The sequence below is a fragment of the Antechinus flavipes genome, chromosome 2 (genome assembly GCF_016432865.1).
Source record: "Antechinus flavipes isolate AdamAnt ecotype Samford, QLD, Australia chromosome 2, AdamAnt_v2, whole genome shotgun sequence".
NCBI lineage: Eukaryota > Metazoa > Chordata > Mammalia > Dasyuromorphia > Dasyuridae > Antechinus > Antechinus flavipes.
In genome coordinates this window covers 208,191,323-208,218,050 of record NC_067399.1, presented here as the reverse complement: position 1 = coordinate 208,218,050, position 26,728 = coordinate 208,191,323, and the positions used below count along the sequence as shown (strand labels likewise).

General features: G+C 33.4%; 1 protein-coding gene across 2 annotated transcripts in view; it reads right to left on the bottom strand.

The window, feature by feature from the left end:
* The window catches only part of TTC27 (tetratricopeptide repeat domain 27), a 206,607-nt gene that overhangs the window by 136,771 nt on the left and 43,108 nt on the right, over positions 1-26,728 (bottom strand). For both annotated transcript variants that reach the window (XM_051976129.1, XM_051976130.1), the window contains exons 7-9: positions 21,309-21,442; positions 18,549-18,661; positions 16,331-16,397 (exon numbers count right to left, since the gene is read on the bottom strand). In XM_051976129.1, the coding sequence (XP_051832089.1) occupies positions 16,331-16,397; positions 18,549-18,661; positions 21,309-21,442 (314 nt within the window). The remainder of the gene's footprint in view (positions 1-16,330; positions 16,398-18,548; positions 18,662-21,308; positions 21,443-26,728) is intronic.

Genomic DNA, 26,728 nt, shown 5'->3' with positions numbered 1-26,728 from the left:
TATAAATAAATTAGAGGAACATAGAATAGTTTATCTCTCAGACTTGTGGAGGAGAAAGAAATTTGTGACCAAAGATGAACTAGAGACCATTACTGATCACAAAATAGAAAATTTCGATTACATCAAATTAAAAAGCCTTTGTACAAACAAAACTAATGCAAACAAGATTAGAAGGGAAGCAACAAACTGGGAAAACATCTTCACAGTTAAAAGTTCTGATAAAGGCCTCATTTCTAAAATATATAGAGAACTGACTCAAATTTATAAGAAATCAAGCCATTCTCCAATTGATAAATGGTCAAGGGATATGAACAGACAATTTTCAGAGGATGAAATTGAAACTATTACCACTCATATGAAAGAGTGTTTCAAATCATTATTGATCAGAGAAATGCAAATCAAGACAACTCTGAGATACCACTACACACCTGTCAGATTGGCTAAGATGACAGGAAAAAATAATGATGAATGTTGGAGAGGATGCGGGAAAACTGGGACACTAATGCATTGTTGGTGGAGTTGTGAATGAATCCAACCATTCTGGAGAGCAATCTGGAATTATGCCCAAAAAATTATCAAATTGTGCATACCCTTTGATCCAGCAGTGTTTCTATTGGGCTTATATCCCAAAGAAATACTAAAGAAGGGAAAGGGACCTGTATGTGCCAAAATGTCTGTAGCAGCCCTATTTGTAGTGGCTAGAAACTGGAAAATGAATGGATGCCCATCAATTGGAGAATGGCTGGGTAAATTGTGGTATATGAATGTTATGGAATATTATTGTTCTGTAAGAAATGACCAGCAGGATGAATACAGAGAGGACTAGCGAGACTTACATGAACTGATGCTAAGTGAAATGAGCAGAACCAGGAGATCATTATACACTTCGACAACGATATTGTATGAGGACATATTTTGATGGAAGTGGATTTCTTTGACAAAGAGACCTAACTAAGTTTCAATTGACAAATGATGGACAAAAGCAGCTACACCCAAAGAACGAACACTGGAAAATGAATGTGAACTATCTGCATTTTTGTTTTTCTTCCCGGGTTATTTATACCTTCTGAATCCAATTCTCCCTATGCAACAAGAGAACTGTTCGGTTCTGCAAACATATATTGTATCTAGGATATACTGCAACATATCCAACATATAAAGGACTGCTTGCCATCTAGGGGAGGGGGTGGAGGGAGGGAGGGGGAAAAAAAATCGGAAAAGAAACGAGTGCAAGGGATAATGTTGTCAATATAAAGTAATCATTAAATAAAAAATTAAAAAAAAAAAAAGAGTCAGCAGGGATAGGAAAGACTTGTATATGTGGAGTGTATATGTATGTGTATATATATATGTATACATAAATGTATCTTTTCTTAACTGTGGCTTGCTTGGGAGTGGGATGGGGGATGAAAGGGGAAGAAAAGAATAACATAAATAATGTGCACAGCAGAGAACCAAAGAACAATTTACAAGGAAGTAAAGAAAAAGTGGACATTCATAAATATAATTTCTTTTATTAATATAGATATTTTCTTGATCTGAAATTTGTTGTTATATTATAAATCTTCCTTGATGTTCTACTGGGCACATGACAATGTTCTCTTTTGTTTTGCTTCATTCTGTTTTGTATTTCTTTTCTATTTTTCTTTTTTTCTTACTCTATTTTTTCAAATAAAACAAATTTTAAATAAAATTTTTAAAAAACAAAAAAAATTAAGCAAAGGAGTTCAGGCCTGTTACCTTTACTTCACCAAACCATCCTTTAAGAGAGTCTGATTTGCTATCCAAAAATCTGGGACACTATTTCACATCTGGATTCAAAGAGCACTTCTTAATCTCATGAGAAAAGAAGGGGGAAAAGAGATTTTAAAGAAAGGAAAGATAACTGTATGTGCAAGAATGTTTGTGGCAGTCCTCTTTGTTGTGGCCAGAAACTGAGTAGATGCCCATCAATTGGAGAATGACTGAATAAATTGTGGTATAAGAATATTATGGGATATTATTGTTCGGTAAGAAATGACCAACAGGATGATTTCAGAAAGGCCTGGAGAGACTTACATGAACTGAAGCTGAGCGAAATGAGCAGGACCGGGAGATTGTTATATACTTCAACAACAATACTATATGATGATCAATTCTGATAGACCTGGCCATCTTCAGCAATGAGAACCAAATCAGTTCCAAAAGAGCAGTAATGAATTGAACCAGCTACACCCAGGGAAAGAACTCTGGGAGATGAGTATGAACCACTACATAAAATTCCCAATTCCTATATTTTTGTCCGCTTGCATTTTTGATTTCCTTCACAAGCTAACTGTACACTATTTCAAAGTCTGATTCTTTTTGTACAGCAAAATAACTGTTTGGACCACTTAGTTTGTATTTAATTTATACTTTAACATGTTTAACATGTATTGGTCAACCAGCCATCTCGGGGAGAGGTTGGGGGGAAAGAGGGGAAAAATTGGAACAAAAGATTTGGCAACTGTCAATGCTGTAAAATTACCCATGCATATAACTTGTAAATAAAAAGCTATAATAATAAAAAGAAAGAAAGAAAGAAAGAAAAGAAAAAGAAAAGAAGGGGAGAGTCACTGCTATCCCCTATTACTAAACTTCTAACCAATCATGTTGTTCCCTGTGCCTAATGCTAGAACCAATCATGTGGGCCTAAATTCCATGATATTACCTACTCTGTTCTTTTTCTGTACTCCCCAAAATCTATAAAAAAGCAAACTGTCCTTTTGTTTGCAGGCTTTGGCATAAAAGGAAGCAAACTTACTTAATCAATTATTAACATGCAGCATGCCCTTGTTTAAAAATGTTATCTTGCAGAGATCCGCCTCAGTTTACCCTCTTGTTAATTCAATCATCACGTAACAAATGCTTCTGATGTAATGAAGCCAAAGATAAATGTTTTAACTTCTAAGCTATATTATAACAAATTCCTTATCAGCAGTATTCAAATTAATGATGTTTTAATGGACATCTAACAATTACTTAGGAAGAATGAATAGGTGCTACTTTCAACAACAATAAATTAATTGTGACTAAGTAAGAACAACTCAAGCCCAGAAGGAGAGCTCCAAAACAAGGGAAGTCACTGGTAAAGACACCAAAGCTGAGTCTCTAAGGTCAGAAGACATGATACATTGATTTACCCATGTGACCTTGAGTAATTCACTTAATTTAGTTGTAAAAAGGGGAGATTAGACTAGATGGCCACTAAAGTTGTCCTTCAGGTCTACTTCCAGGACACGATGACCTGGGTACCAAATGTAGTTTTTTCTCCATTTCCTAAACCTTCTTCACACTATCTAGTACAGAAATGATTTCTCCTTTGTGCACAATATGAATCTTCAACTTGATATCAGATTGACCAAAAGGTGGAATACATAAAAAATATAAATATAAAATGAATGATCTTAAAATAATATTGTGAGGAGATATGACAGATTCTGGGACTCCCAAGGAAACAGTACATTTTGCAACAGAAAAGCAGCTCAAATTTTATAGCACAGTAAGAAGTTTGGGAGTAGATTCAGAGTTTTGGATGAAGGTCTTTTTCTTTTTTTTTTTCAGAGTATGTAGAATCTCCCTGTTTAAAAAGTCTCAGCTCTTCCATTTTCTTTTATTTTCAATCATTTCAAAATTTCTAAGATTGGTCTTTATTTTAAAGTTGTTTGCCTTTCTAAATCCCTTTTTCATTCTTACTCATTTTCCCTCTAGTACTTCCTTATTGTCTTATTAATAATTCAACATTTAAAATTTTAATATTCTTCTATTTATTATTCAAATTCTTTTCCCCAAAGCTTTGATGATTCCTAATTTTAAAGGTGCATTTTAACACTCTATTTCTCTAAAACAACTTTTAACCTTCTTCCCTATCACAGTGTAAACAGAAACATTCCCTTGGCTTCTTACTAAATAATGCCTATTACTATTTCTTCCAATAAGAACTAATTTTTTTAAAATTTATTAGTTTTCAACACTTACTTTTATAATATCTTGACTTCTAATTTTTTCTCTCTCCCTCCATTTCTCATCCCCTCTCCAAGATGGCAATCAATGTGATATAAATTATACATGTACAATCACATTAGACAAATTTCCATATAAGTTATGTGGGAAAAGAATCAGAACAAAAGGGAAAAAAACACAGGAAAGGAAAAACAAGAAAAAAAAGTGAAAATAGTATGCTTCAACTGTATTCAATTTCTGTAGATGTGCATTGTATTTTCCATCATGAGTCTTTTGGAATGGTCTTAGATCATTATATTGCTAAGAGGAGCAAATGTATCAAAGTTGACTATCTGTACAATGTTGCTGTTACTATATACAGTGTTCTCCTGATTCTGCTCATTTCACTCAGCATCAATTCATGTAAGTCTTTCCAAGTATTTCTGAAATATTTACCTGCTCATCATTTCTTATAGAACAAGAGTATTCCATTACATTCATATGTCACAGTTTGTTCAGCCATTTCCCTATTGATAGGAATTCAGCTTCCAATTCTTTACCAGCACAGAGAGCTACTATAAATATTTTGGTACAAGTTGGTGCTTTTCCAATTTTTATGATTTAAAAAAAAAAAAGACTTAGTAATGGTATTGCTTGATCAAAGGATACGCATAATTTTACAGTCCCTTGGACATAGTTCCAAATTGCTCTACAGAATGGTTGGATTAATTCATAACTCCCCCCCACAATTCATTAGTGTTTCAATTTTCCCACATCCTCTCCAACATTTATCATTATTCTTTTCTATCGCATTAGCCAATTTGATAGGTGTTAAGTAGTAGCTCAGAGTTGTTTAACTTGTATTTCTCTAATCAATAGTGATTTCAAGGATTTTTTTATATGACTATAGATGGCTTTGATTTCTTCATCTGAAAACTGCCTATTCAAATCCTTTAAATATTTATCTACTGGGAATAATTTTATTCTTATAAATTTGATCATTTCTCTATTTATTTTAGAATTGAAGTCATTATCAGAAACACTGGCTGTAAAAATTGCTTCTCAGCTTTTTGCTTCCTTTCTAATCTTGGTTGCATTGACTTTATTTGTACAAATCCTTTTTAACTTAATGTAATCAAAATCATCCATCTTGCTTTACATAATGTTCTCTACCACATGTTTGCTCATAAATGACTCCCTTCTCCATAGATCTGACCGATAAACTGTTCCTTGCTATCCTAATTTGTTGATATTACCATTTATGTTTAAATCATACACCCATTTTGACCTTATCTTGGAATATAGTGTGAGACATTAGTAAATGTTTCATTTATGCCATACTATTTTCTAATTTTTCCAGCAGTTTTTGTCAAACAGCAAGTTCACATCCCAGAAGCTAGTCTTTGAATTTATCAAATAGCAAATTCCTTTAGTCATTGAATATTGTATCTTTGTGTACCTAACCTGTCTCCAATGAACTCCCATTGTATTTCTTAGTAACAGCTAGTTTTGATGACTGCAGCTTTATAATACAGTTTTATATCTGGTATGTCTATGCCCCCTACTTTTGCACTTTTTTTCACGATTTCCTTTGATATTCCTTCTTCCAGATAAATTTTTATTTTTTTCTACCTCTATAAAATATCTGATAAATAGGGCACTGAAAAAATATTTTTAGGTAAATTGTCATTTTTATTATATTAATTCAGTCTACTCAACAATTAATATTTTCCCAATCATTTAGTTTTGTCTTTATATGTAAGAAAAGTGTTTTGTAATTGTGTTCATATAGTTCCTGGATTTGTTTTTAGCAGATAGACTTCCAAATATTTGGTTTTGTTAATAATATATAGAAATGCTGATGTTTTATATGGGTTTACATTATATTCTGCAACTTTGCTAAAGTTGTTAATTGTTTCTTTTGTTGTTGTTATTATGGTTTATTTTATTTTGTGATCTATATGGGCTTATTTTAAAGTTTGCTACTTTCCTGTAATTTAGTTGTTAATTATTTCAAGTAGTTTTTCACTTGTTTCTCTAGGATTCTCTAAGTATACCATAATATCACCTGCAAAGAATGATAGTTTTGTTTCTTCATTGCCTATTGTAATTCCTTCAATTTCTTTTTCTTCTCTTGTTGCTAAAACTTAACATTTCAGTACTATATTGAATAATAGCGGTGATAATGGGCCTCCTTCACCCCAATTTTATTGGGAAGGCTTCTAGCTTATCCCTGTTACATGTAACACTTAGTAATAGTTTTAGATAGTTTTGTTTATCATTTTAAAAAAAACTTCATTTATTCCTATGTTCTCTAGTGTTTTTAATAGAAATAAGTATTGTATTTTGTCAAAGGCTTTTTTTTTGCATCTATTGATACAATCACAATTTCTGTTGGTATTATATTAATATGGTTCATCATGCTGATAATTTTCCCAATATTGAACTAGCCTTGCATTTCTGATATGAATCCCATCTGGTTATAACATATTATCCGGTGATAAATTGCTGTAATCTCTTTGCTAATATTTTATTTAAAATTTTTATATCAATATTCACTAGGGAGATTGGTCTGTAATTTTCTTTTTCTGTTTTGACCTTTCCTACATTAGCATCACACTTGTGTCATAAAAAGAATTCTGTAGGACTGCACCTATTTTTTCAAATAATTTATGTAGCTTTAGAATTATATTTAAACACCTGACAAATCCATCTGATAGTATGTTCAATTTCTTTTTCTAAAATGGGACTAGTTCATATTTTTGTAAATATTCATCTATTTCACTGAGTTTGTCAAATTTATTGGCATATATTGGGCAAGATAGCTCCTATTGTTTTAAATTTTCTCTTTATTGGTGGTGAATTCACCCTTTTTGTTTTTTATACGATAATTTAGTTTTCTTCTTTTTAAAAAAAACTGAATTAACAAAAAGTTTATCTATTTTATTGGGCTTTTCTTTTTTCATAGGAGCAGCTCTTAGTTTTTGTTAGTTCTAATTTGTCATTTAATTGAGGATTTTTAATTTGTTCCACTTCTAGCTTTTTTAGTTGAGTGCCCAATTCACTGATCTCATCTTTCTCTAATTTATTCATGTAAGCATTTGAAGATATAAAATTTCCCCTAAGAACTGCTTTGGCTTCATTCCATAAGTTTTGGCATGCTGTTATTGTCATTCTCTTGGATGAAATTATTGTTTCTACAATTTGTTATTTGACTAACTCATTCTATAGGAGTAGATTGTTTAATTTCCCATTGGTTTTTAGTCTAATTTTCCCTGGCCATTTATTGAATGTAATTTTTATTTCACTGTGATCTGGAAAGGATGCATTTAACATTTCTGCATTTAATTATGAGATTCTTAGGCCCTAATACATGGTCAATTTTCATATAGGTGGCATGTACCCAAAAAGTTGGATGTGACTGAAAACAACTGAACAACAACAAAAAAGAAATTTACCAAATCCTTGACTAATAAAATGAGAACTTGTAAATAAAAGTACTGAAATATGATTTCAATATGAAATTCAGCTTCTGATATTCACTGGCAATCTGAATTAAGCTTTGTCATAAAGCTGGTCCCTCAAAATGTATGCAAATTGTTAGTTTCAGCTCTCAAAGAATTTAATTATCTCTTTACATCTGCTACTACAAATTAGAAACTGTGCCACCAGGTACAGTTTATACATATAAAATATTTGTGTCTTTGGCTTAAATTTGGCATAGAAATCCCAGACAGTCCCAGGCTTTCATTTTCTTCTTTTAAAGATTATGGTAGCATTATATACCTCTCAGATTGGCTAGGATGACAAGAAAAGATAATGCTGAATGTTGGAGGGGATGTGGGAAAACTGGGACACTGATACATTGTTGGTGGAATTGTGAATACATCCAGCCATTCTAGAAAGCTATTTGGAACTATACTCAAAAAGTTACCAAACTGTGCATACTCTTTGACCCAGCAGTGTTTCTACTGGGCTTATATCCCAAAGAGATCTTAAAGAAGGGAAAGGGACCCACATGTGTAAAAATGTTTGTGGCAGCCCTTTTTGGAGTGGCCAGACACTGGAAACTGAGTGGATGCCCATCAACTGGAGAATGGCTGAATAAATTGTGGTATATGAATATTATGGAATATTATTGTTCGGTAAGAAATGACCAGCAGGATGATTTCAGAAAGGCCTGGGAAGACTTGTATGAACTGACGCTAAGTGAAATGAACAGAACCAAGAGATCATTATATACTTCAACAACAATACTATATGATGATCAATTCTGATGGACATGGCTCTCTTCAAAAATGAGATGAACCAAATCAGTTCCATTTGTTCAATAATGAATAGAACCAGCTACACCCAGCGAAAGAACTCTGGGAAATGAGTGTGAACCATTATATAGCATTTCCAATCCCTCTGTTTTTGTCTGCTTGCATTTTTGATTTCCTTCACAGTTAATTGTACATTATTTCAAAGTCCGATTCTTCTTGTGCACTAAAATAACTGTATGGATATGTATACATATATTGTATTTAATATATACTTTAACATATTTAACATGTATTGGTCTACCTGTCATCTGGGGGAAGAAGGGGAGGGGAAGGAGGGGAAAAATTAGAATAAAAGGTTTTGCAAGGGTCAATGCTGAAAAATTACCCATGCATATATCTTGTAAATAAAAAGCTATGATTAAAAAATAAATAAGTAAATAAATAAAGATTATGGTAACAAAAAAATCTTTTCAAGTCTTCAATCACTGTAACAATTGAGGCATTGAAAGCTAGCAGTTGTCAAGTCATATCATCTTAAGAATTGATTCTAGAAAAACAGCTCCACAGGCTGGTCAGGAAAGAGTACTGCTGGTTTGAGGCTCAGGATGCTATTTTGTCTTTAATCTTATTAAACTCCTTGAAGAACTGTTGCTTTTGTCTTCACATTCTCTTGGTTGGTCATGGTGTTTGACACATAATAGGAACTATAGAAATTCTTATTGATTAACTGTGAAAAAAGAATGAAAACTCTACTTTTGCATGTCCCAAGGAATAAATTAACAAATGAATACTTTATTGAAATATGGGAAAAGGAATCTGCACAAAAATGATTTTAAAATCTAAGGCTTATGTACTATATATTTCATAATGTGGAGCATCTGGTCACCTTCATATGTTAACACAAACTACTAAAGCACAATAAGCATCTCATACAAAATTACCATTACTTTATATTTCTACTTACTAAGAAATTTTAATAAAGAAAAATACAAAAATACACACACACACACCCCAAAAAAAACATAAAGGAAAGCTAATCCAAATTCTTCAGAAGAAAAATAAAGAACAAGCATAATTTTCTGAAATAGTGGATAGAGGATTATTTTACGAGACATGTACCCTGTTCATTGAATACATTTGGAATTCAAAGCAGAAAGGCTCCTTTTCCATCTCTTTAACTATAGAAAAACAGAAAAACTTTGGGATTTCAAGCAAAGACACACACACACACCCACACACACACACACACACACACACACACACACAAAGAAAAGGGCAGACTGCCAGTATTAATAATCCACACCTAAGCAAAAGTTTTGCCAATGAAAACTAAAACACTTGTATGTAGAAACTAGATTGTTCACTTTTTCAACAATAAAAGGAAATTAAAAACACCAATGAATGTCCCTGGACTTGGCTCATCTATAAGGAAATGATATAGATAATGTAGCTAATTATAAATTATCTACTCGATATAACGCAATTGGCCCACTAGCACAATATAAGTTATTTTTGTTATGAATCATTCTGTTTCCTGAAATGTGTAATTGAAAGATTTGGGGCACTGCCTATCATAATGATAGTCTAAGAAAAGCAAAAGTATTTCAGAAAAATCTTTTGACACATTTGAATTGAAACACTATTACTGCTCAGCACCCTATGCCAGGATTTCAATACTATTCAAAACTTCCCCTTTAAAAGGATAGTTAAGCTGTTCAAAAAAGAAAATTACCAAGAACAAGCATGGGGGGACAGCTAGTTGGTATAGTGGATAGAGCACCAGCCCTGAAGTCAGGAGCACCTGAATTCAAATTTGGTCTCAGTCTTCCTATCTGTGTGACCCTGCAAGTCACTTAACCCAACTGCCAGCGGGGAGAGGGGAGAGGAAGGGGAGGGAGTGGAGGGGAAGAGACAAAAAGAACAAGTGTGGCTTGAAAAAAAAACAGTTATGAGAGATCACTTCCAACTCACCCTTTCAAAGAGGTGGGAGGTTTACAAATATAAGCATTGATCACATTTTTGGATTTTTTCAGTTTATTGTTCAACTGTGTTGATTTGTTTCTCTATTCTTATTTATATTTTCTGTTTTGAAAATTTTTTTTATTTCTTATATAAGATAGCTTTCTTGGAGAAGGAAGGAGGAGCATACTGGGGGAAACTATAGTGATATAGAAAACAAAAGGCATCAAAATTTTTTATTTAAAAGAAAAATCAAGTATGTTGTACTAATTGATAGAAGTCAAGATTATCAAGTCATTCTTTCAACTAACAAATGTTTACTGGGCACTATCATGTGCAAGCACTCTGCTAGGCCCAGTCAGACATATAAAAATGAATAAGAGTTAGAGGTGAGTGGGAATAAGTATTTTTTTTTTAACACTTACTATCACCAAGCACTGTGCTAAGTTTGATCCTCACAACAATACTTTGAGGAAGGTGCTAATAAAAAAACAGGCTCTCTGCTTCTGAAACCAGTGATGGAGAAAGGAGAACAAATGAAATCAGCAACTACCACCTTAGAGAAGAACTAGGAAGAATCCCGAAAAAAAAATTTCATCTTAAAAGTATCTCAGAAAAAAAAAAAATCAAGGCACACATGAGGCCCAGGGTACCTGGGGCTTTTAAAGTTGAAGTCTATCTTCAAGAAAGAAAATACATGGAAAGCAGAATCAGCGAGATACATACAAGACAGGTTGGACCCTGAAGCCAAATTGCTTCAATGGCAACCAAATTAGTATATGCAAGAAAGTAAATTATACAACTCAGATTAGATTGCCAGTAGCTTCCACTTCTGGAACCTAAAATTCCAAAAGACTTTGGGATCTATGACTCTGCTCTATTATCCTTTGGACCTGTGGTCTCTAAGAACAGGAGTCCTGTTCTGTAATTGGTTCAGTGGACCAAGCGCTGGGCCTGAAGTCAGGAAAACCTGAACTCAAATGTAGTCTCTGACACTAGCTGTATGACCTGTTTGCCACAGTTTCCTCATCTGTAAAATGGGGCTGCTGTGAGGATTAATAACTATAAAGTATTTACTACAGTGCCTGGCACATAAGCTCTATATCAGTGTTAGTGATGATGATGATGAAAATGATAACTATGATACTCAAAATGGTTCAAAGTCAAATGAAGGAGGAGACTGACTTGCTCTTGCAGGGCACTGCAGTTATAAAACCAGATGACTAAACAGCTACATGACTTTGATGTAAATTCTGGGCTAGCTCCCTGGAGACCTCAGGATCAGCCAGAGTCAGGATAAGCAAAATTCCTTAGTCTTTAGGGGAAAAGTGAAGGAGATGGACAAAACTGCCACAAGCTCTTCACCAACCTCCATTCTTCTGGTCCTGCTGCAAAGTGAGTCTGCTTTTCTCATTCCACCCTCTAATCCCTCCTAAGATTATCTATATACACCAGCATGAACTAGTGAGAAGGGCCATTTTTCCAAATATATGCCAACAGAGTTATGGTGAGGTAATTAGCTTTAAGTGCTCAGTTGTCTGATTCAAGCACACCTTTTAAGAGTTTCAGCCCTTTACACTCTGATTGAACATGATCTCTCTAGGTTTCAGTCTCCTCATTGGGACTTTAATCAAGGGGGTTAGAAACTAAAAAGATACCCTTTAAACTCCATGCTCACTTCACTTGAAAGTAAAAATGAAGTGCTCCCCTTACCATCTGAAATGAGATGAGAAAAATGGTCTGTACTCCACAAAGTAAAACAAAAGACAAAACAAAACAAAATGCTGCTAGCTTCCTCTTCTTCTCTGCTTCCTCTGTTGCTTCTCCCCACTCCAGCATCTGTGTGGCAACAAAGGCTCATATGGACTCCTTTAGAGAGGCCTAGAGAGACTTATATGAACTGATGCAAAGTGAAATGAGCAGAACCAGGGGATCATTATATACAGCAACAAGAAGATAATATGATGATCAATTCTGATGGCCGCGGCTCTCTTCAACAATGAGATGATTCAAACCAGTTCTATCTGTTCAGTGATGAAGAAAGCCAGCTACAACCAGAGAAAAACCATGGGAACTGAGTGTGGATCACAGCATAGCATTCTCACTCTGTTGTTATTTGCTTGCATTTTGTTTTCTTTCTGTTTTTTTTTTCCTTTTTGATCTGATTTTTCTTGTGCAACAAGATAACTGTATAAATATGTATACATATATTGGATCTAACATTTATTTCAATGTATTTAATATGTATTGGACTATCTGCCAGCTAGGGGAGGAGGAGGGGAAAGAGGAGGGGAAATTTGGAACAGAAGGTTTTGCAAGAATCAATGTTGGAAAAATTACCCATGCATATACTTTGTAAAAAGCTTTAATTAAAAAAAAAAATTCTCAATTCCATTGCCAAAAAATATATATCTTTCATCTCCTGGAGTGAGAAGACCTAGGATTTAGACCTGGGCTTTTCAACTTATAAACTGTGTGACCTCCTCCAAATCATTTCATATCTCAGATTCAGTTTCTATAGAATCAAGGTAATATTTGCACTTAATATCTCATAAAATTGTTATATTTTACAGATATGCTTGACTCATTACACAGTCATTTATCTGGAGAAATATTAGTCACCAAACAATGGAACTACAATGGGGAAACAAAGCTGAACAAGATCTCATCTTTAGCTTCCTTGAATTTCAAGAATGTTCCTTCTTCAATTCTATCAACGAGGGCCCAATTTATACTATCTAACAATACTCTCTTGGACAGTGCTCATAGTTCTCTTGTTTATTCTTTATTATCTTCTGCCATTCTCCATTTTTCTGAGTGGCTAACCCTGAACTGTCCTTATAATTCCTCAAACTTAAGAATAACATGGTATGTTAATCATCTTAAGGCTCTATGTAAGCCAAACCAATACCATCATTTCAGTTTGTTTAAAGTTTATGTGAATTATGGTCTATCACCAATCACCATCACTGGATACCTTTCTGGGAAGATAATCAAGCTTATCAATATATGTCACCAAGTATGGCACTCAAAATGGAACACAGTCTTCTGGATGTGGTCTGACCAAAATAGTACAGATGGATTACCATATCCCTTGAAGTGGACAATATAACATTTATTATTATTATATTATTATTATTGTTGTTGTTGTTATTATAAGTAGTAAGGAATTTTCTTTATTTTCTGCAATATTGAAAAATTCATTTTATTATTTGTAGGAGATTGTTTAGAAATTGTCCTAGTGTTGTCATTTTATTTTTGATTGGTATGAAGAGATAAGTAAATATATGAACACTATATATAAGTACTGCTTATAATTTTATAAAACAATTTACATCTTATGTAAAATAACTGATCTGTGTATGACCCTTTAGTTAGTTGGGTTTTTAAATTTTTTTTCTGGATTTATTAAATACCAAATAAAATTAGTATTGAGTATAAATTAAAACAGAAAGAGGATCCTACATGAAAATGTGGATAATATATATAACTTGCCTTTCCTTTTAACTATATAATAAATTCAATATGTAATTTTCAAAGCTATTCTTTCTGACATGAGTACTTTCTTAAAGCAAACAAAGACTGTATTAGCTTTTCTGAGTACTACATTACACTAATAAGTTATACTGAACATATAGTTTTTTAAAACTTCCAGATCCTTCTCAGATGAACTAACCATTCCCCTATCCACAACCTAGTTATTTGTAAGGTTTTTCAGAACTTACTTCTAAGGTTTTACATTTAATCATATTAAATGCCATCTTTCTAAAATTTTATAACCTTTCATGGGCTTCTGAGATTCTGGTTGCCATCTATCTATTTTATTATTCACCTATGGCTTTAGATTTAACAAATATGTTAGTTCTCAGCCAGTGAAGCACAGTTGCAATTTGAGAGGGAACCAACAGTGAATATTCTATAGGTCTGGTCACCAGAAGTCTCCAATCCAAATTATAGTATCTACCCCATTTCTCTCCCTTTTCAGCAACAAATAACATGACAAACTTAACAAAATGCTTTGCAAAAATCTAGATGAACAACATCCATGGCATTCCCTAATCCACCTATATAATACCAGTACCAGTATAAGGTTAAAGTGACATGACCTGTTCTTGAAAAAAGCTATACCAGCTCTTAAAAATCAATCGCTACTTAACTGTTCAGTTGTATCCAATTTCATGAGACCTCATGGACTTTGTCCTTGGGGTTTTCTTGATAATTCTGGAATAGCTTTCCATTTTCTTCTCCAATATGCCCTCATTTTAATGATAAGGAAATCAAGCAAATAGGAGTTCAGTAACTTGTCGAGGGTCACATAGCTAGTCAGTGTGGGTTGGACAGGCCTGAAGGTCTTTCTACTGTCTACTGTCTACTGTCTACTGAGCTGCTCCTTAAAGATTAGTTGCTGTTTTTGTTATTTTCTTCTCATTTTACAGAAGAGAAAACCGAGGTAAACAGGCAAGTGACTTGACCAGGCTGACACAAAGTGTTTCTGAGACTGAATTTGAACTCATGATGATGCGTCTTCCCAGCATTCCACTCTATCCACTTCACCCCTTAGCTTCCCTAGAAATTAGTACTAATCTCAAAGTTAAACAACCATTCACCTTAATGTTGTATTATTTAGATTTCACAAGGAACCAATGTCCAATTCATTGGTCTTTGATTTGCAGAATTTCCTCTCATTACTTTTTTTGGAAATTAGGATATTTGCCCTGCTCCTTTGACATCTCTCCTATTCTTCACAATCTTCAAAACATCAATGAAAGGGACTCAGCAATTAATTGATAAATTTTCTGGCATTCAATAAGTGCTTACTACATGCCAGGCACAATATAGGCACTAGAAATACAAGTATAAAGAATGAAATAAATTCTACTCCCAAGGAACTTCCATTATTGAATAGTTCTTTTCATTTTATAGGATAGTGGAAAGACCACAGTTTCTTACATGATCATGAAAAAGTCATTCTGACCATCTAAGTTCCTTTATCTGTTAAACAAGAAAGTTGCACAAGTTGACTTATCAGGAATCTTAAATTCCAGATCCATAATTCCATTGTTGATGGAACTCATCAAAGCCTACCACATGTTTTCTACCTCACTACTTATCTTGTATTTCCATTTCTGTAAAATCCATGATAAACACAAATTCTTCTTGTCAAAGAATGAATTCACAAAAATCAAATTCTGACTTCTTTCCATCTTTGATTATCACTTTGATACAACTCAAATACTTCTTTCCCTTCTCTGGTTTTCTTCCTTTTCCCAAATAAATGTAAGAAATGTTTTTTAAAATTATTATTCTTTTCCAGCCTCAGCTCATTAAAGCTCTAGTATTCTTAACATGGTTTTTACAGGACCATCCCATACTTTTGCACTCTTCCTCCATTACTTGTTATTGCTTTCATCTTCTACATATGCTTTTCTGGGCAGTTTTCTATGCAAGCTACATTGCTCCCTTTAGCCAACCTTCATTTGCTCATCAGAATTACTTGTCTTTATATCTTTAGAATTTCATTTTTGATTGCTGTTCATGCCTTTTTAGGCTGACTTCCCCTGTAAAATATTAGTAAAATGGTAAATTATTTTATAAAGACTTTGAAATCTTTATCCTAAAAACCTAGACTGTATTTCAAACTTCAGCTGGTTTTTCTCTCTCACTATATTAAAAACTGTAAGTTGAAGTGGTCACTTTCCTCCAAAGCTCATTTTTATTTCAGTATCAGTAAACCAGGTGCTTCTTGTTATTGAAAATTAAAACAAATGAAAATGAAATAAAGAACAGTTGTCCTCATTGCTTTAATGAACTTTTCAATGATGAAATCATTAAGGTAATGTTAAGATAAGCTAAAAAATTATTAACTGCTCTACTTGTAGGCACTGAAAAAGAAATTCAGAAAATGACAAATTGAGCAAAATCTTCCATCACTTCTATAGTGCACCTCTGGACCAGACTGGGAGCCTAGAACACCTCATTTATTTTGTCCTTCTCTCAGGGTGATCTGTAGTATGCCGGGATGTCAACTCTGCTTCTATTTCTAATTACCTCCATTCCTGACATGCTCTGACCATGGGAGAATGTCTCAAAGAACGGACAAACAATTGACAAAAGAAAAAAATTTTAAAGAAGAAAAGACCACATACTGATGTAAATGCCAACAACTCCTCTTCAGTTAACTTATGCACTGGGTTGGTCTTCTGGAAATTTGTACTGTAAAAAAAAAAAGTATATTGATTTCAAAAATTCTAATTTACAAAACTGGTTTGATCCAAATACAAAATCAGTATGTTACAGCAATTTGTGCATAAGTGTGTCTATAACGAGGAGGATGAAACAAGCAGTTATTAATGGCCTACTATGTACCAAGCACTGGGCTTAGCATTTTACAAATATAATAGCATTTCATTATGTGTGTGTGCATACATGTGTGGGTATATGTATTATGCATGTTTATAAATACATATATATGTGTGTATATATATTTATATATATGTATGTGGATATAGGTGTATTATGAATATAAACAGAAAAACAAATTTATTTCTCTCTGAAATAACTGAAGCTTTGAACTAAAGAAAGCCTGGTAGTGACTCCAATTTCAGTACAACTTTGTAACAACATCAAGCATAGGTAAAAGGACCACACAGCTGAGAATCTACTCTGAAGGAGTTGCCTCATGAATTTACACATTTGTTCTTAAGGAGACTTTAAAAACAAAAATCTTTATTTAAAAAAATAAAATGTAACTTGAAGTTTCTTAATATGTGAGTGCTCCAATTATCTTTGATTCATTTCCAACACAAAAATTAAGACAATAAAATCCCATTAACCAGAATACCAGGGAATGACTATCCTGTTTAATGGATTTAAAAAAAAATAATAAAACCACTTAAAAATGAACCAGATTTTTTTTTATTTAAACTTGGTTGTTGTTACAAATTTTTCTAAAACATATTCCTAAAATATATTAAGGGTATTTTCTTATCTAATAATTATGAATTTCACCCAGCCTTAGAAGATTCAGGACATCACTAAGATATATTATTAGTAGAGGTGACTGCATATATAATGACCTGAGCATATAAGATAGAGGAATGTTTTTTATTTTATTTTTAAATAGCATTTACTGATAGTTTTCTTGTAATTTGATTTAGTCTCCTAAAAGCCAACTATAGTAATCCAGTTAATAGAATTTTCTAGTTAGTTGGGATTCATTATTATTGTCAGTAATGGAGGGGAGTAAAACTGATCACAAAAATGAAGAAGCAGTATATACAGCTATATATATATTGTATATATATACAGTATAAACAGCTAACATTGTAGACTTCTAATTTCATAGAGTTTGTTCTTTAGTAGACTAATATCTATGGAGTATATTCAGTATCCTAGAGTAAATCAAGAAAGACAAACAAATCCGTGCCTCCTCAAACCTGAAGGTGGAAGCAAAATCAAACTTTGTCCTCAAAAGAAAAGACTGAGAATAATGAATGAGAATTTTATGAAGGTAAATATAATATAAAAACTTCTGAGCAATTAGAGCAATATAAATATGGATTAAGCAAAGTCAAAAGGTAATGAATGAGTTATCCATTATTATTTTTTTCTCTCTTCCTACTTGCATACACCCAATTAAAAAACAAAGGCAAAAGAAAAACAATAAACTCTTATAATAGAAGCATATGTTCAGGCAAAACAAATTCCATGTCCAAAAATATATGCTTCATTTTGCATCCTGAATCCATCACTTCTCTATCAAGTGTAGGGAACGTGCTTCATCATTGTCTAGAATTGTGGTTGGCTCTAAAGTCTTTTAAAGATGTTTGTTTTTACAATGTTGTTGTTATCATATAGCATTCTTCTAGTTTTACTACTTCATTCTGCATCAGCTCACACAAGGTTTCCAAGTTTTACTAAAATTATCCCTATCATCATTTCTAAGGGAACAAGGGCACTCCATTATATTAATACACCATAATTTGTCTAGCCATTTCCCAAGTGATGGGCCCTCTTAGTTTCCATTTGTTTGCCACCACAAAAAAAAAAAAAAACTGCTATAAATATTTTGTGTCCACCTTGGTTCTTTTTTCTCCTTGTGTAATCTATTTTATCCCCTCAGATACCAGCAAATAATCACCTGAGTTAAGGAGCATCTCTTAGTAATTGGGGATGGAGGACTGAGGATACTCAGTCATTTACTTTAATCAAATATCCCCTTGGCTACTTGACATACTCTTTTTGTTTTTTTAAATAAAGACTTCCTCTATTCATAAGGCTCACAAAATACCTCAAATGCCAAGTTTCCCATAAAACCAACAATATATGATCTATTTGAAGTACAAAGGTTACCAAATAACTTACCAGACTCCAAGGATCACAGCAAGCTCTTCAGCACACAAGTCAGGCATCTGATATTGTTCACAATCTGCTAACTTTATCTCATTCAACACTGTATCATCATTTAGCTCAAGATTCTATTATTGGGAAAAAATGAGAGAGGAAAAGAGATCATTTAATCCATTCATTAAATGCTTTCTGGGTGTTTCATATTATCTTTAATCTCCTAAACTGACAACAATATCTTGCTCCAGCTTCATCCTGCCCCTCATTTCTCTTCCCTATCTGCCCATCTAGACATAATTCTTCTTCCATCTATCTTTTTTTTTTAATAGCTTTTTATTTACAAGTTATATGCAAGGGTAATTTTACAGTATTGACAATTGCCAAACCTTTTGTTCCAATTTTTCCCCTCCTTCCCCCCATCCCCTCCCCGCAATGGCAGGTTGACCAATACATGTTAAGTGTGTTAAAGCATATATGTCCTAACAGTTATTTTGCTGTACAAAAAGAATTGGACTTTGAAATAGTGTACGATTAGTCTGTGAAGGAAATCAAAAATGCAGGCGGACAAAAATAGAGGGATTGGGAATTCTATGTAATGGTTCACAGTCATCTCCCAGAGTTCTTTCCCTGGGTGTCGCTGGTTCACTTCATTACTGCTCTATTGGAACTGATTTGGTTCATCTCATTGCTGGAGATGGCCACGTCCATCAGAATTGATCATCATATAGTACTGTTGTTGAAATATATAACGATCTTCTGGTCCTCTTCCATCTATCTTACCAAATTAGGATGCCATCTGGTATGGGTACAGGAGACCTGTGGCATTTAATCTAAGCCATGCAGATCATTGGATGCTGCTTTCTCTTCTTATTATCACAGAAACATGGACAGCCTTCAATGGCAGATACTACATTCTACCATCAGCCCATGCCAGTTCTGAACAGTCATAGTAAGGACTTCTATAGAACACTTCACGGATCATTACAAAAGTGAAGACTAACATTGTCAAGTAATCAAAAGGGCTGGATAGTACTGGCTTATAACACTAGGAATTTGACAAAAGATGACCTATAATGTTGGTTTTGTAACTCTAGGATAAATAAAGCCTACACAAATACCTTTGGTAGGATAGTAGTGTTCTATGGGGAAAGTACATGGGACTTGGAGATACAAGAACTAAACTGTAGTCCTAGCTCTGGCCTTTTTTACCTTATGGCCTTAGATAAATAACTTAGCATGGGCCACATTTTCCTTATGCTTGAAATAAAGAGGTTGGAATAGATGATTTCCATATTTCCTTCCAGTTCAAAATCTGTAATCCTATGAAATGGGGGACTAGTGAAAAATAGAAGGCTGAATGGAGAGAAGGAAGGAGAAATGCTGTTTTGGAAGATAAATGCTGAAAACCAATGAATTGACTGTATGTACAGAAGGATAAATGACAAGTCAGGCTAGAGATGGCATCCTTAGCAATCCACCCACTGATGACTCAGAGGAATGTGACCCAAATTATAAAACTAGTAAAAGAGCCCATAAATACTTCGTGAAAACAAAGTAAGAAGTCTAAGTTTTTGGATATTATAAGTACAAGGGAGGAAAAAGCAACACAAACACTATTTTGTTTTGTTCATTTCTGCCTGGAAGAAAGTATACAGCTAGATTAGTAACACTATATTGATTAGAAACCACAAATTAATAAGACACCACAATATCCATCCTGTCTCAAAGAGAGTATATCATATGCTTTGGTCCAGCAGTGTTATTGCTGGGTTTATATAAACCCAAAGAGATACTAAAGAAGGGAAAGGGACCTGTATGTGCCAAAATGTTTGTGGTAGCCCTGTTTGTAGTGGCTAGAAACTGGAAAATAAATGGATGCTCATCAATTGGAGAATGGCTGGGTAAATTGTGATATACGAATGTTATGGAATATTATTGTTCTGTAAGAAATGACCAGCAGGGTGAAAACAGAGAGGCTTGGAAAGATTTACAGGAATTGATACTGAGTGAAATGAGCAAAACCAGGAGATCATTATATACCTCAACAACGATACTGTATGAGGATGTATTCTGATGGAAGTGGATTTCTTCGACAAAGAGAAGATCTAATTCAGTTCCAATTGATCAACAATGGACAGAATCAGCTACATCCAGAGAAGGAGGACTGAGAAATGAGTGGGAATGAATTTTTGTTTTTCTTCCCAGGTTATTTTTACCTTCTGAATCCAATTCTTCTTGTACAACAAAAGAACTGTACGGTCTTGCACACATATATTTCTATCTGTATAAGTATAAGACTGACTGCCATCTAGAGGAGGGGGTGGAGGGAGGGAAGCAAAAAGTCGGAACAGAAGTGAGTGCAAGGGATAATGTTGTAAAAAATTACCCATGCATATGTTCTGTGAATAAAAAGTTATAATTATAATAATAATAAAAAAGAGTATGCCAGAGAAATTTTTTTTTAATCTGATTTTTCTTCTGCAGAATAATAAATGTGGAAATAAGTTTGGAAGAATTACACATGTTTAACCTATATGGGATTACTTGCTGTCTAGGGAAAGGGGTAAGGGAAGAGAGGGAGAAAAACTTGGAACACAGGTTTTACAAGGGTGAATGTTGAAAACTATCTTATCATGTACTTTACAAAATAAAAGGCTAGTAATATTTTTTTTAAGATATTTTGAAAGTCTTAGACAAAGTAAAAGCAAAGTCTACATCTCTTGCTACCAAACTCAATGTTGTTCTTAACTGGTCTTCTGTGTTAATAAGCCTGCTTACCTTTGTTAAATTCTCCAGAGGAGTAGGTGCTGGACTAAGTTCATCATGCGGAAGGTTGTCCTCTCCTCTTTGTACATCTAGAATAAGTTGTGCCACATAATTTTCCTGAAACCGAGTCCTTTTCCCCAAAGCTCCTATTTTTAAAAAAAATCCAATAGTTTAATTGCTGCTGAGGCATACTACCTAATTATCAAAAGATTATCAAAATTTTTTGCTTCATATGACTATAAAAACATCTTTTAGGTTAATAATTCTCAAACTTTATTCAATAAACATTTCTATGGGGCAGCAGATCCAAAAGACCATCAAACCTATCTCATCCCCTTACTGTTGTAATATAATATTTAAATAATACAAGAAAACAAAAGATTCAGAATCTAATGATCATATATCTATGAGAAAACTAAGACCTACAGAGTTTAAGTAATTTTGTTCAAATTAAAACTGGTAGGAAGTAGCAAAATCAGGACATAAATCCAGGTCTTCTGACTCCAATTCCAGGTTTTTTTTTTTTTTTTTCCTACTGTGGTACTGTTTCTTCTTTGTGCCAATCAGAGACTGAATAGAAAGGGAAAGAGGAAAAAAGGAAGAAAAGTTTTCCACTAATTCTAGAAGCTTTTTACTTTGTCCTTCATAATCTGTTTTGACTATAGTCATATCAATGCTAAAGTAAATGAAGCAGAGGAAAGAAGGGAAGAAGAGTGAAGGGAAGTCAGGAAGAAAGTGAGACTACTTTTTTTTGAGGGGCAACTCACCTCATTTCAGACTTTCATTTTCAAATTTATTGTTTTTTAAACATTCTTTTCTTTTTAAATTTTGAGTTCCAAATTTATTCTGTTAACCCTTCCCTTCCCCAATATGGAGGCCAGCAAAATGATATCAATTATAAATATGAAATCATGCAAAACATTTCTCTATGTTAGCCATATCACCAAAAAAAAAAGAAAAAAGAAAAGAAGAAAGGAAATTATACTTCAATTTGCACTCAGAGTTCATCAGTTCTCTCTCTGGAGGTAAATAGTGCTTTTTTCATCATAAGTCTTTTGGAATTGTCTTAAATCATTGTATTGAACTGAGTAGCTAAGTTTTTCATAGTTGGATCATCATTACAACATTATTGTTACAAGATGATCTCCTGATACTTCTCATTTCTCTTTGCATCAGTTCATACTGGAGTTCACATATGTTACACATTCACTACACCCACAGCATCACGTTAAGATCTTTTGAACAACTATAAGCACTAGTAAAAAAAAAAAAAAAAAAAACCATGGGGCCATCTTATGAAAAGAATCACATTGAGCACTTACCATTTGGCAAAAATTGCTGGAAAAACTGGAAAATAATATGGTAGAAACTAGGCATTGACCAATACTTAATACTCTATATCAAGATAAGGTTGCAATGGTTTCATAAGTTATCCATAAAGGGTGATACTATAAGAAAATTAGGAGAACAAAGGAAAGTCTCTCTCTGAGATCTGTGAAGAAGGAAGAAATTTATAGCCAAAGAGGAACTAGAGAACAGTATGAAATACAAAATGAATAATTTTGATTATATTAAATTAAAAAGGTTTTATATAAACAAAACGGAATGCAGCCAAGATTAGAAGAGAAGCCCTTTGATTCAGCCATCTCTCTACTGGGTCTATATCCCAAAGAGATCATAAAAAAAGGAAAAGGACCCACATGTGCAAAAAAATAGCTACCTTTTTGTAGAGGCAAGGAACTAAATAAGTGGATGTACATTAGCTGGGGAATGACTGAATAAATTGTGGTACATGAATGTAATGGAATATTATTCTTTTATAAAAAATGATGAGCAGGCTGATTTCAGAAAAGCCTGGAAAGACTTGAATGAATTGATGCCAAGGGGGTGAATAATTGTACACAGCAACAAGAAGATTATGTGATGATCAACTGTGATGGTCTTGGCTCTATTCAACAATGAGGTGATTCAAAGCAATTCAATAGATTTATGATGGAAACAACCATCCACATCCAAAGAGAAGACTATGGATCCTGAATGTGGATCACAGCATAGTATTTTCACCTTTTTTGTTATTGTTTGTCTGTTTGTTTTCTTTTTTCTTTCTCATTTTTCCCCTTTTGATCTGATTTTTCTTATGCAGCATGATAAAGGTGGAAATATGACTAGAAGAACTGAACATGTTGGATGTGCAATATTGGATTACTAGCTGTCTAGGGGAAATGAGAGGTAGAAACAAGGGAAAAAATTTGGAACACCAAGATTTTGCAGGATGAATGTTGAAAATTATCTTTACATGCATTTTCAAAAATAAAACCTTTTATTTTTTTTTAAATAAAGAGAATCCATAAAGATATTCTTTAGTTCTAAAGACAAATCTGCCTCTAAATTTTCTTCTAGGGAAAATTTATAAAGAAACTCTTCAGGAGACTTTCAGTAATTCATATCCAAACAAAGAAAGTTTCAGGAAGAATAGACTAGTAAGGAGGGAAAAAAAAGAAGAAAAAGAATTCACTTGTTCTTATTTGAATATTCAAATTTTTCTCAGTTTAATAAATTTTTATTAATTGCCAACAAATTGTTAAATCTTTTTCATAGGTACTGGGAATACAAAAATAAAAGCAAAAATGTCCCTCCTTCCAAACTACTTACATTCTAGGGAGGTAGAGGTAATCAGGAAATCAAGAGTGATCATCAAAAAGGTACTTGCAATAGAATGAGGTGGAGAAGTAGTCAGATTGCAAAGTGGTTTTCGAAAGAAAATAACTCCCAGTCTTCCCATCTCTCCTTATATCTCACCCATCCTAAATCTCTTCATCTTCATAATGATCTCTTCTCACTTCAGTACTTTCACAGGCCACCATGTGCTGCTTGGACTTCAGTGTAATTCTGACCTTCTAATTAATTTATCTCTAGATTGTCATCTATTTCCACTCATTTCAATCCTCCATTTCCTTTACTTCCTTTTATTCCTATCCATATGCAACAGAAAGAAGTTGAAAGTTAGCAAGGCAACTTAGATCTTCCCAGAAGCAAAACCATCTTTTTATTCCTTCTTAATCATTTCCTATAATCACTGTTCCCACATCTGCCCCTCCCCTCTCCTGCTGACACTTAGTTTACAAAGAAAATTGAAGCTATATGCTGTGAACTGCTTTTAATCCTCTTGTTTTCACCTCAAGACCACTAGATTGCATCTCTCACACTCTGTTCCTAGTCTCTAGTGTCCTTGATACCATTTCTTTCCATCTTTCCAAGCAAACTCTTCAAACTATCTTACCCTCAATATTTAATCATTCCCTATTTACTGGATCTTTGCCTGATATTTTCCAATATGGCCAAGTCCGCCCTATCTTGAAAAAAATCCTCATTAAACCTACCATCCCCTGAAGCCAAACAAAGTTATCTTCACTCCTAGCTTCAATTTCCTTTCCACAAAGTTCAGCAAACAGTGTGTGGCTCCAAATTGTAATACATATAGTAGTCACACACAATGAATCATTTGGCAGAGGGATTAACTTGGTTGAGAGTGATTGACAGGGCTCAAACTCATCAATGGGTTAGTTTCTACCCCAATACTTTAAAGACTTTCCTGGGTAGGATGAGTAGATGACAACAATTTATTCCAATGGCCATGAAAGTGTTGAAGCAAGTGCAGTGGTCAGAATTCAGAGGTCAGACATTGAAATGCCAAAGTCATCCACTGCATCTGGACCATTTTCAAGAGGCTTGACTTTTGTACTGTCACTAGATTTTTGAAGACTCTGGAAGATAGAGCTAGGCTGACTGACAGCTTTGTACAATTCTGCCTCACTTAAACTTGATTCACGTGCAAGTCAAGATATTTTCAATAATGTCACTGGTTCTCTTCAAAAATGAAAGACAAAAAACACAGACAAGAGAACAAAAGGAAATACAGACAGCAGGACAGTTTTGAAAATAGCATGTTGAATTTATCATAGACTTTCAAGGAAAAGCAAGACGTATGTTATAGAGATTTGCAATTTCATGAATGACCATCTTTAATGTTCAATTTTGTATAAGGAAATATTCATCTTGTTGCTTATTAAAAATCAAAATTTTATTAAATGTCAAATAAGAGCTTACAACTTGACACCCAAACTATCTTTCCAGGCTCATTGTATGCTTCTCCTCTTCTGGCACTGTTCATTCCTAAAAATTAACTCTCTACTCTTCATCTATAACATTCTTATCTCCTCATCTAGCCATCTTCTATGTCTGAAATGTATTTCTTTTTCACTTTTACCTCAAAGAATTACCCCTTCCTTCAAATCATTCAACTGTCACCTCGTACATGAAGCCTTTCATGATATCCAAGTGTTAACTACCTTACTAACAACCATCTCTTTACTTACTTTGTAGTTATTTTCATTTTTCCTGAATATATCTATATATGTACTTTTCACCTCCATCAAAATGTAAGCTCTTCAAGAGCAGAAATTGTTTCAATCTCTTTGTATTCCCAGCACCTAGAACAAAGCCTGGAACCTAAAAAAACCTTTAAAATGTTTGTTAGCTGATTTACTGATTAAATATAGAGCTTATGGAGAGTTTCAGAGTTGGCAAGAACAGGTATCACAATATAAATAAGGAGAATTCAAAGCACTCAAGAGTGAAGAAATCCTAAATATCAAATTTCAAAGGCATTTAATGGTTAAATTACAAAGTATAATGTGAAGTACCTCTACTGAGAGAAAAAAGAGATTAAGTGACTAAGTGAATTAAGTAGGAACATAAAGTAAGTAGAAAAATGAAAAAAGTAACAGGCTAAAGTAAAAAGAAAGCTATGCCAAAAGAAATAGACAATAAAAAGATCAGTAAAACTAAAAGTTGGTTCATGGAAAAGATCTATAAAAGTAGCAAACCACTAGTAACAAAATAAACAAAAAGAGACTCTTAAGTTCAACAAAATTAAATGTGAAAAAATAAGAATAATGAATATCAAATAATTAATTTATATTTTATAAATTATTACAAGTATTATACACATCTATACATTAACAAATTGGACCCCTAAGTAAAATGGATTACTATTTACAAAAATACAAATTTGACAAAATAGTAAATAAAAAACAAATACAAAAAATTTTGGCAAAGAAAAAAGTTATCAAAAAACCGTCTAATAATTTTTAAATACACATAGTTCAGACATAATAATTGCTGCATTAAAGAAATCATTCACTAGATCATAGGGATTTAAGAGGTCACAAGTCCAACTTCCTCACTTCAGAGACATCAACTGAGGCACAGAGATTAAGTGGCTTTTTCAGAGTCACATAACCAATAAATGTCTGAAGTAAGATTTGAACTGAGGTCAGCCTGCCTGAATGCTTAAAACTTAATCCACTTACACCATTTAGTTATCCAATAAATAGAGAAAAATGGAAAGTGACTTAATACTTTTTATGAGA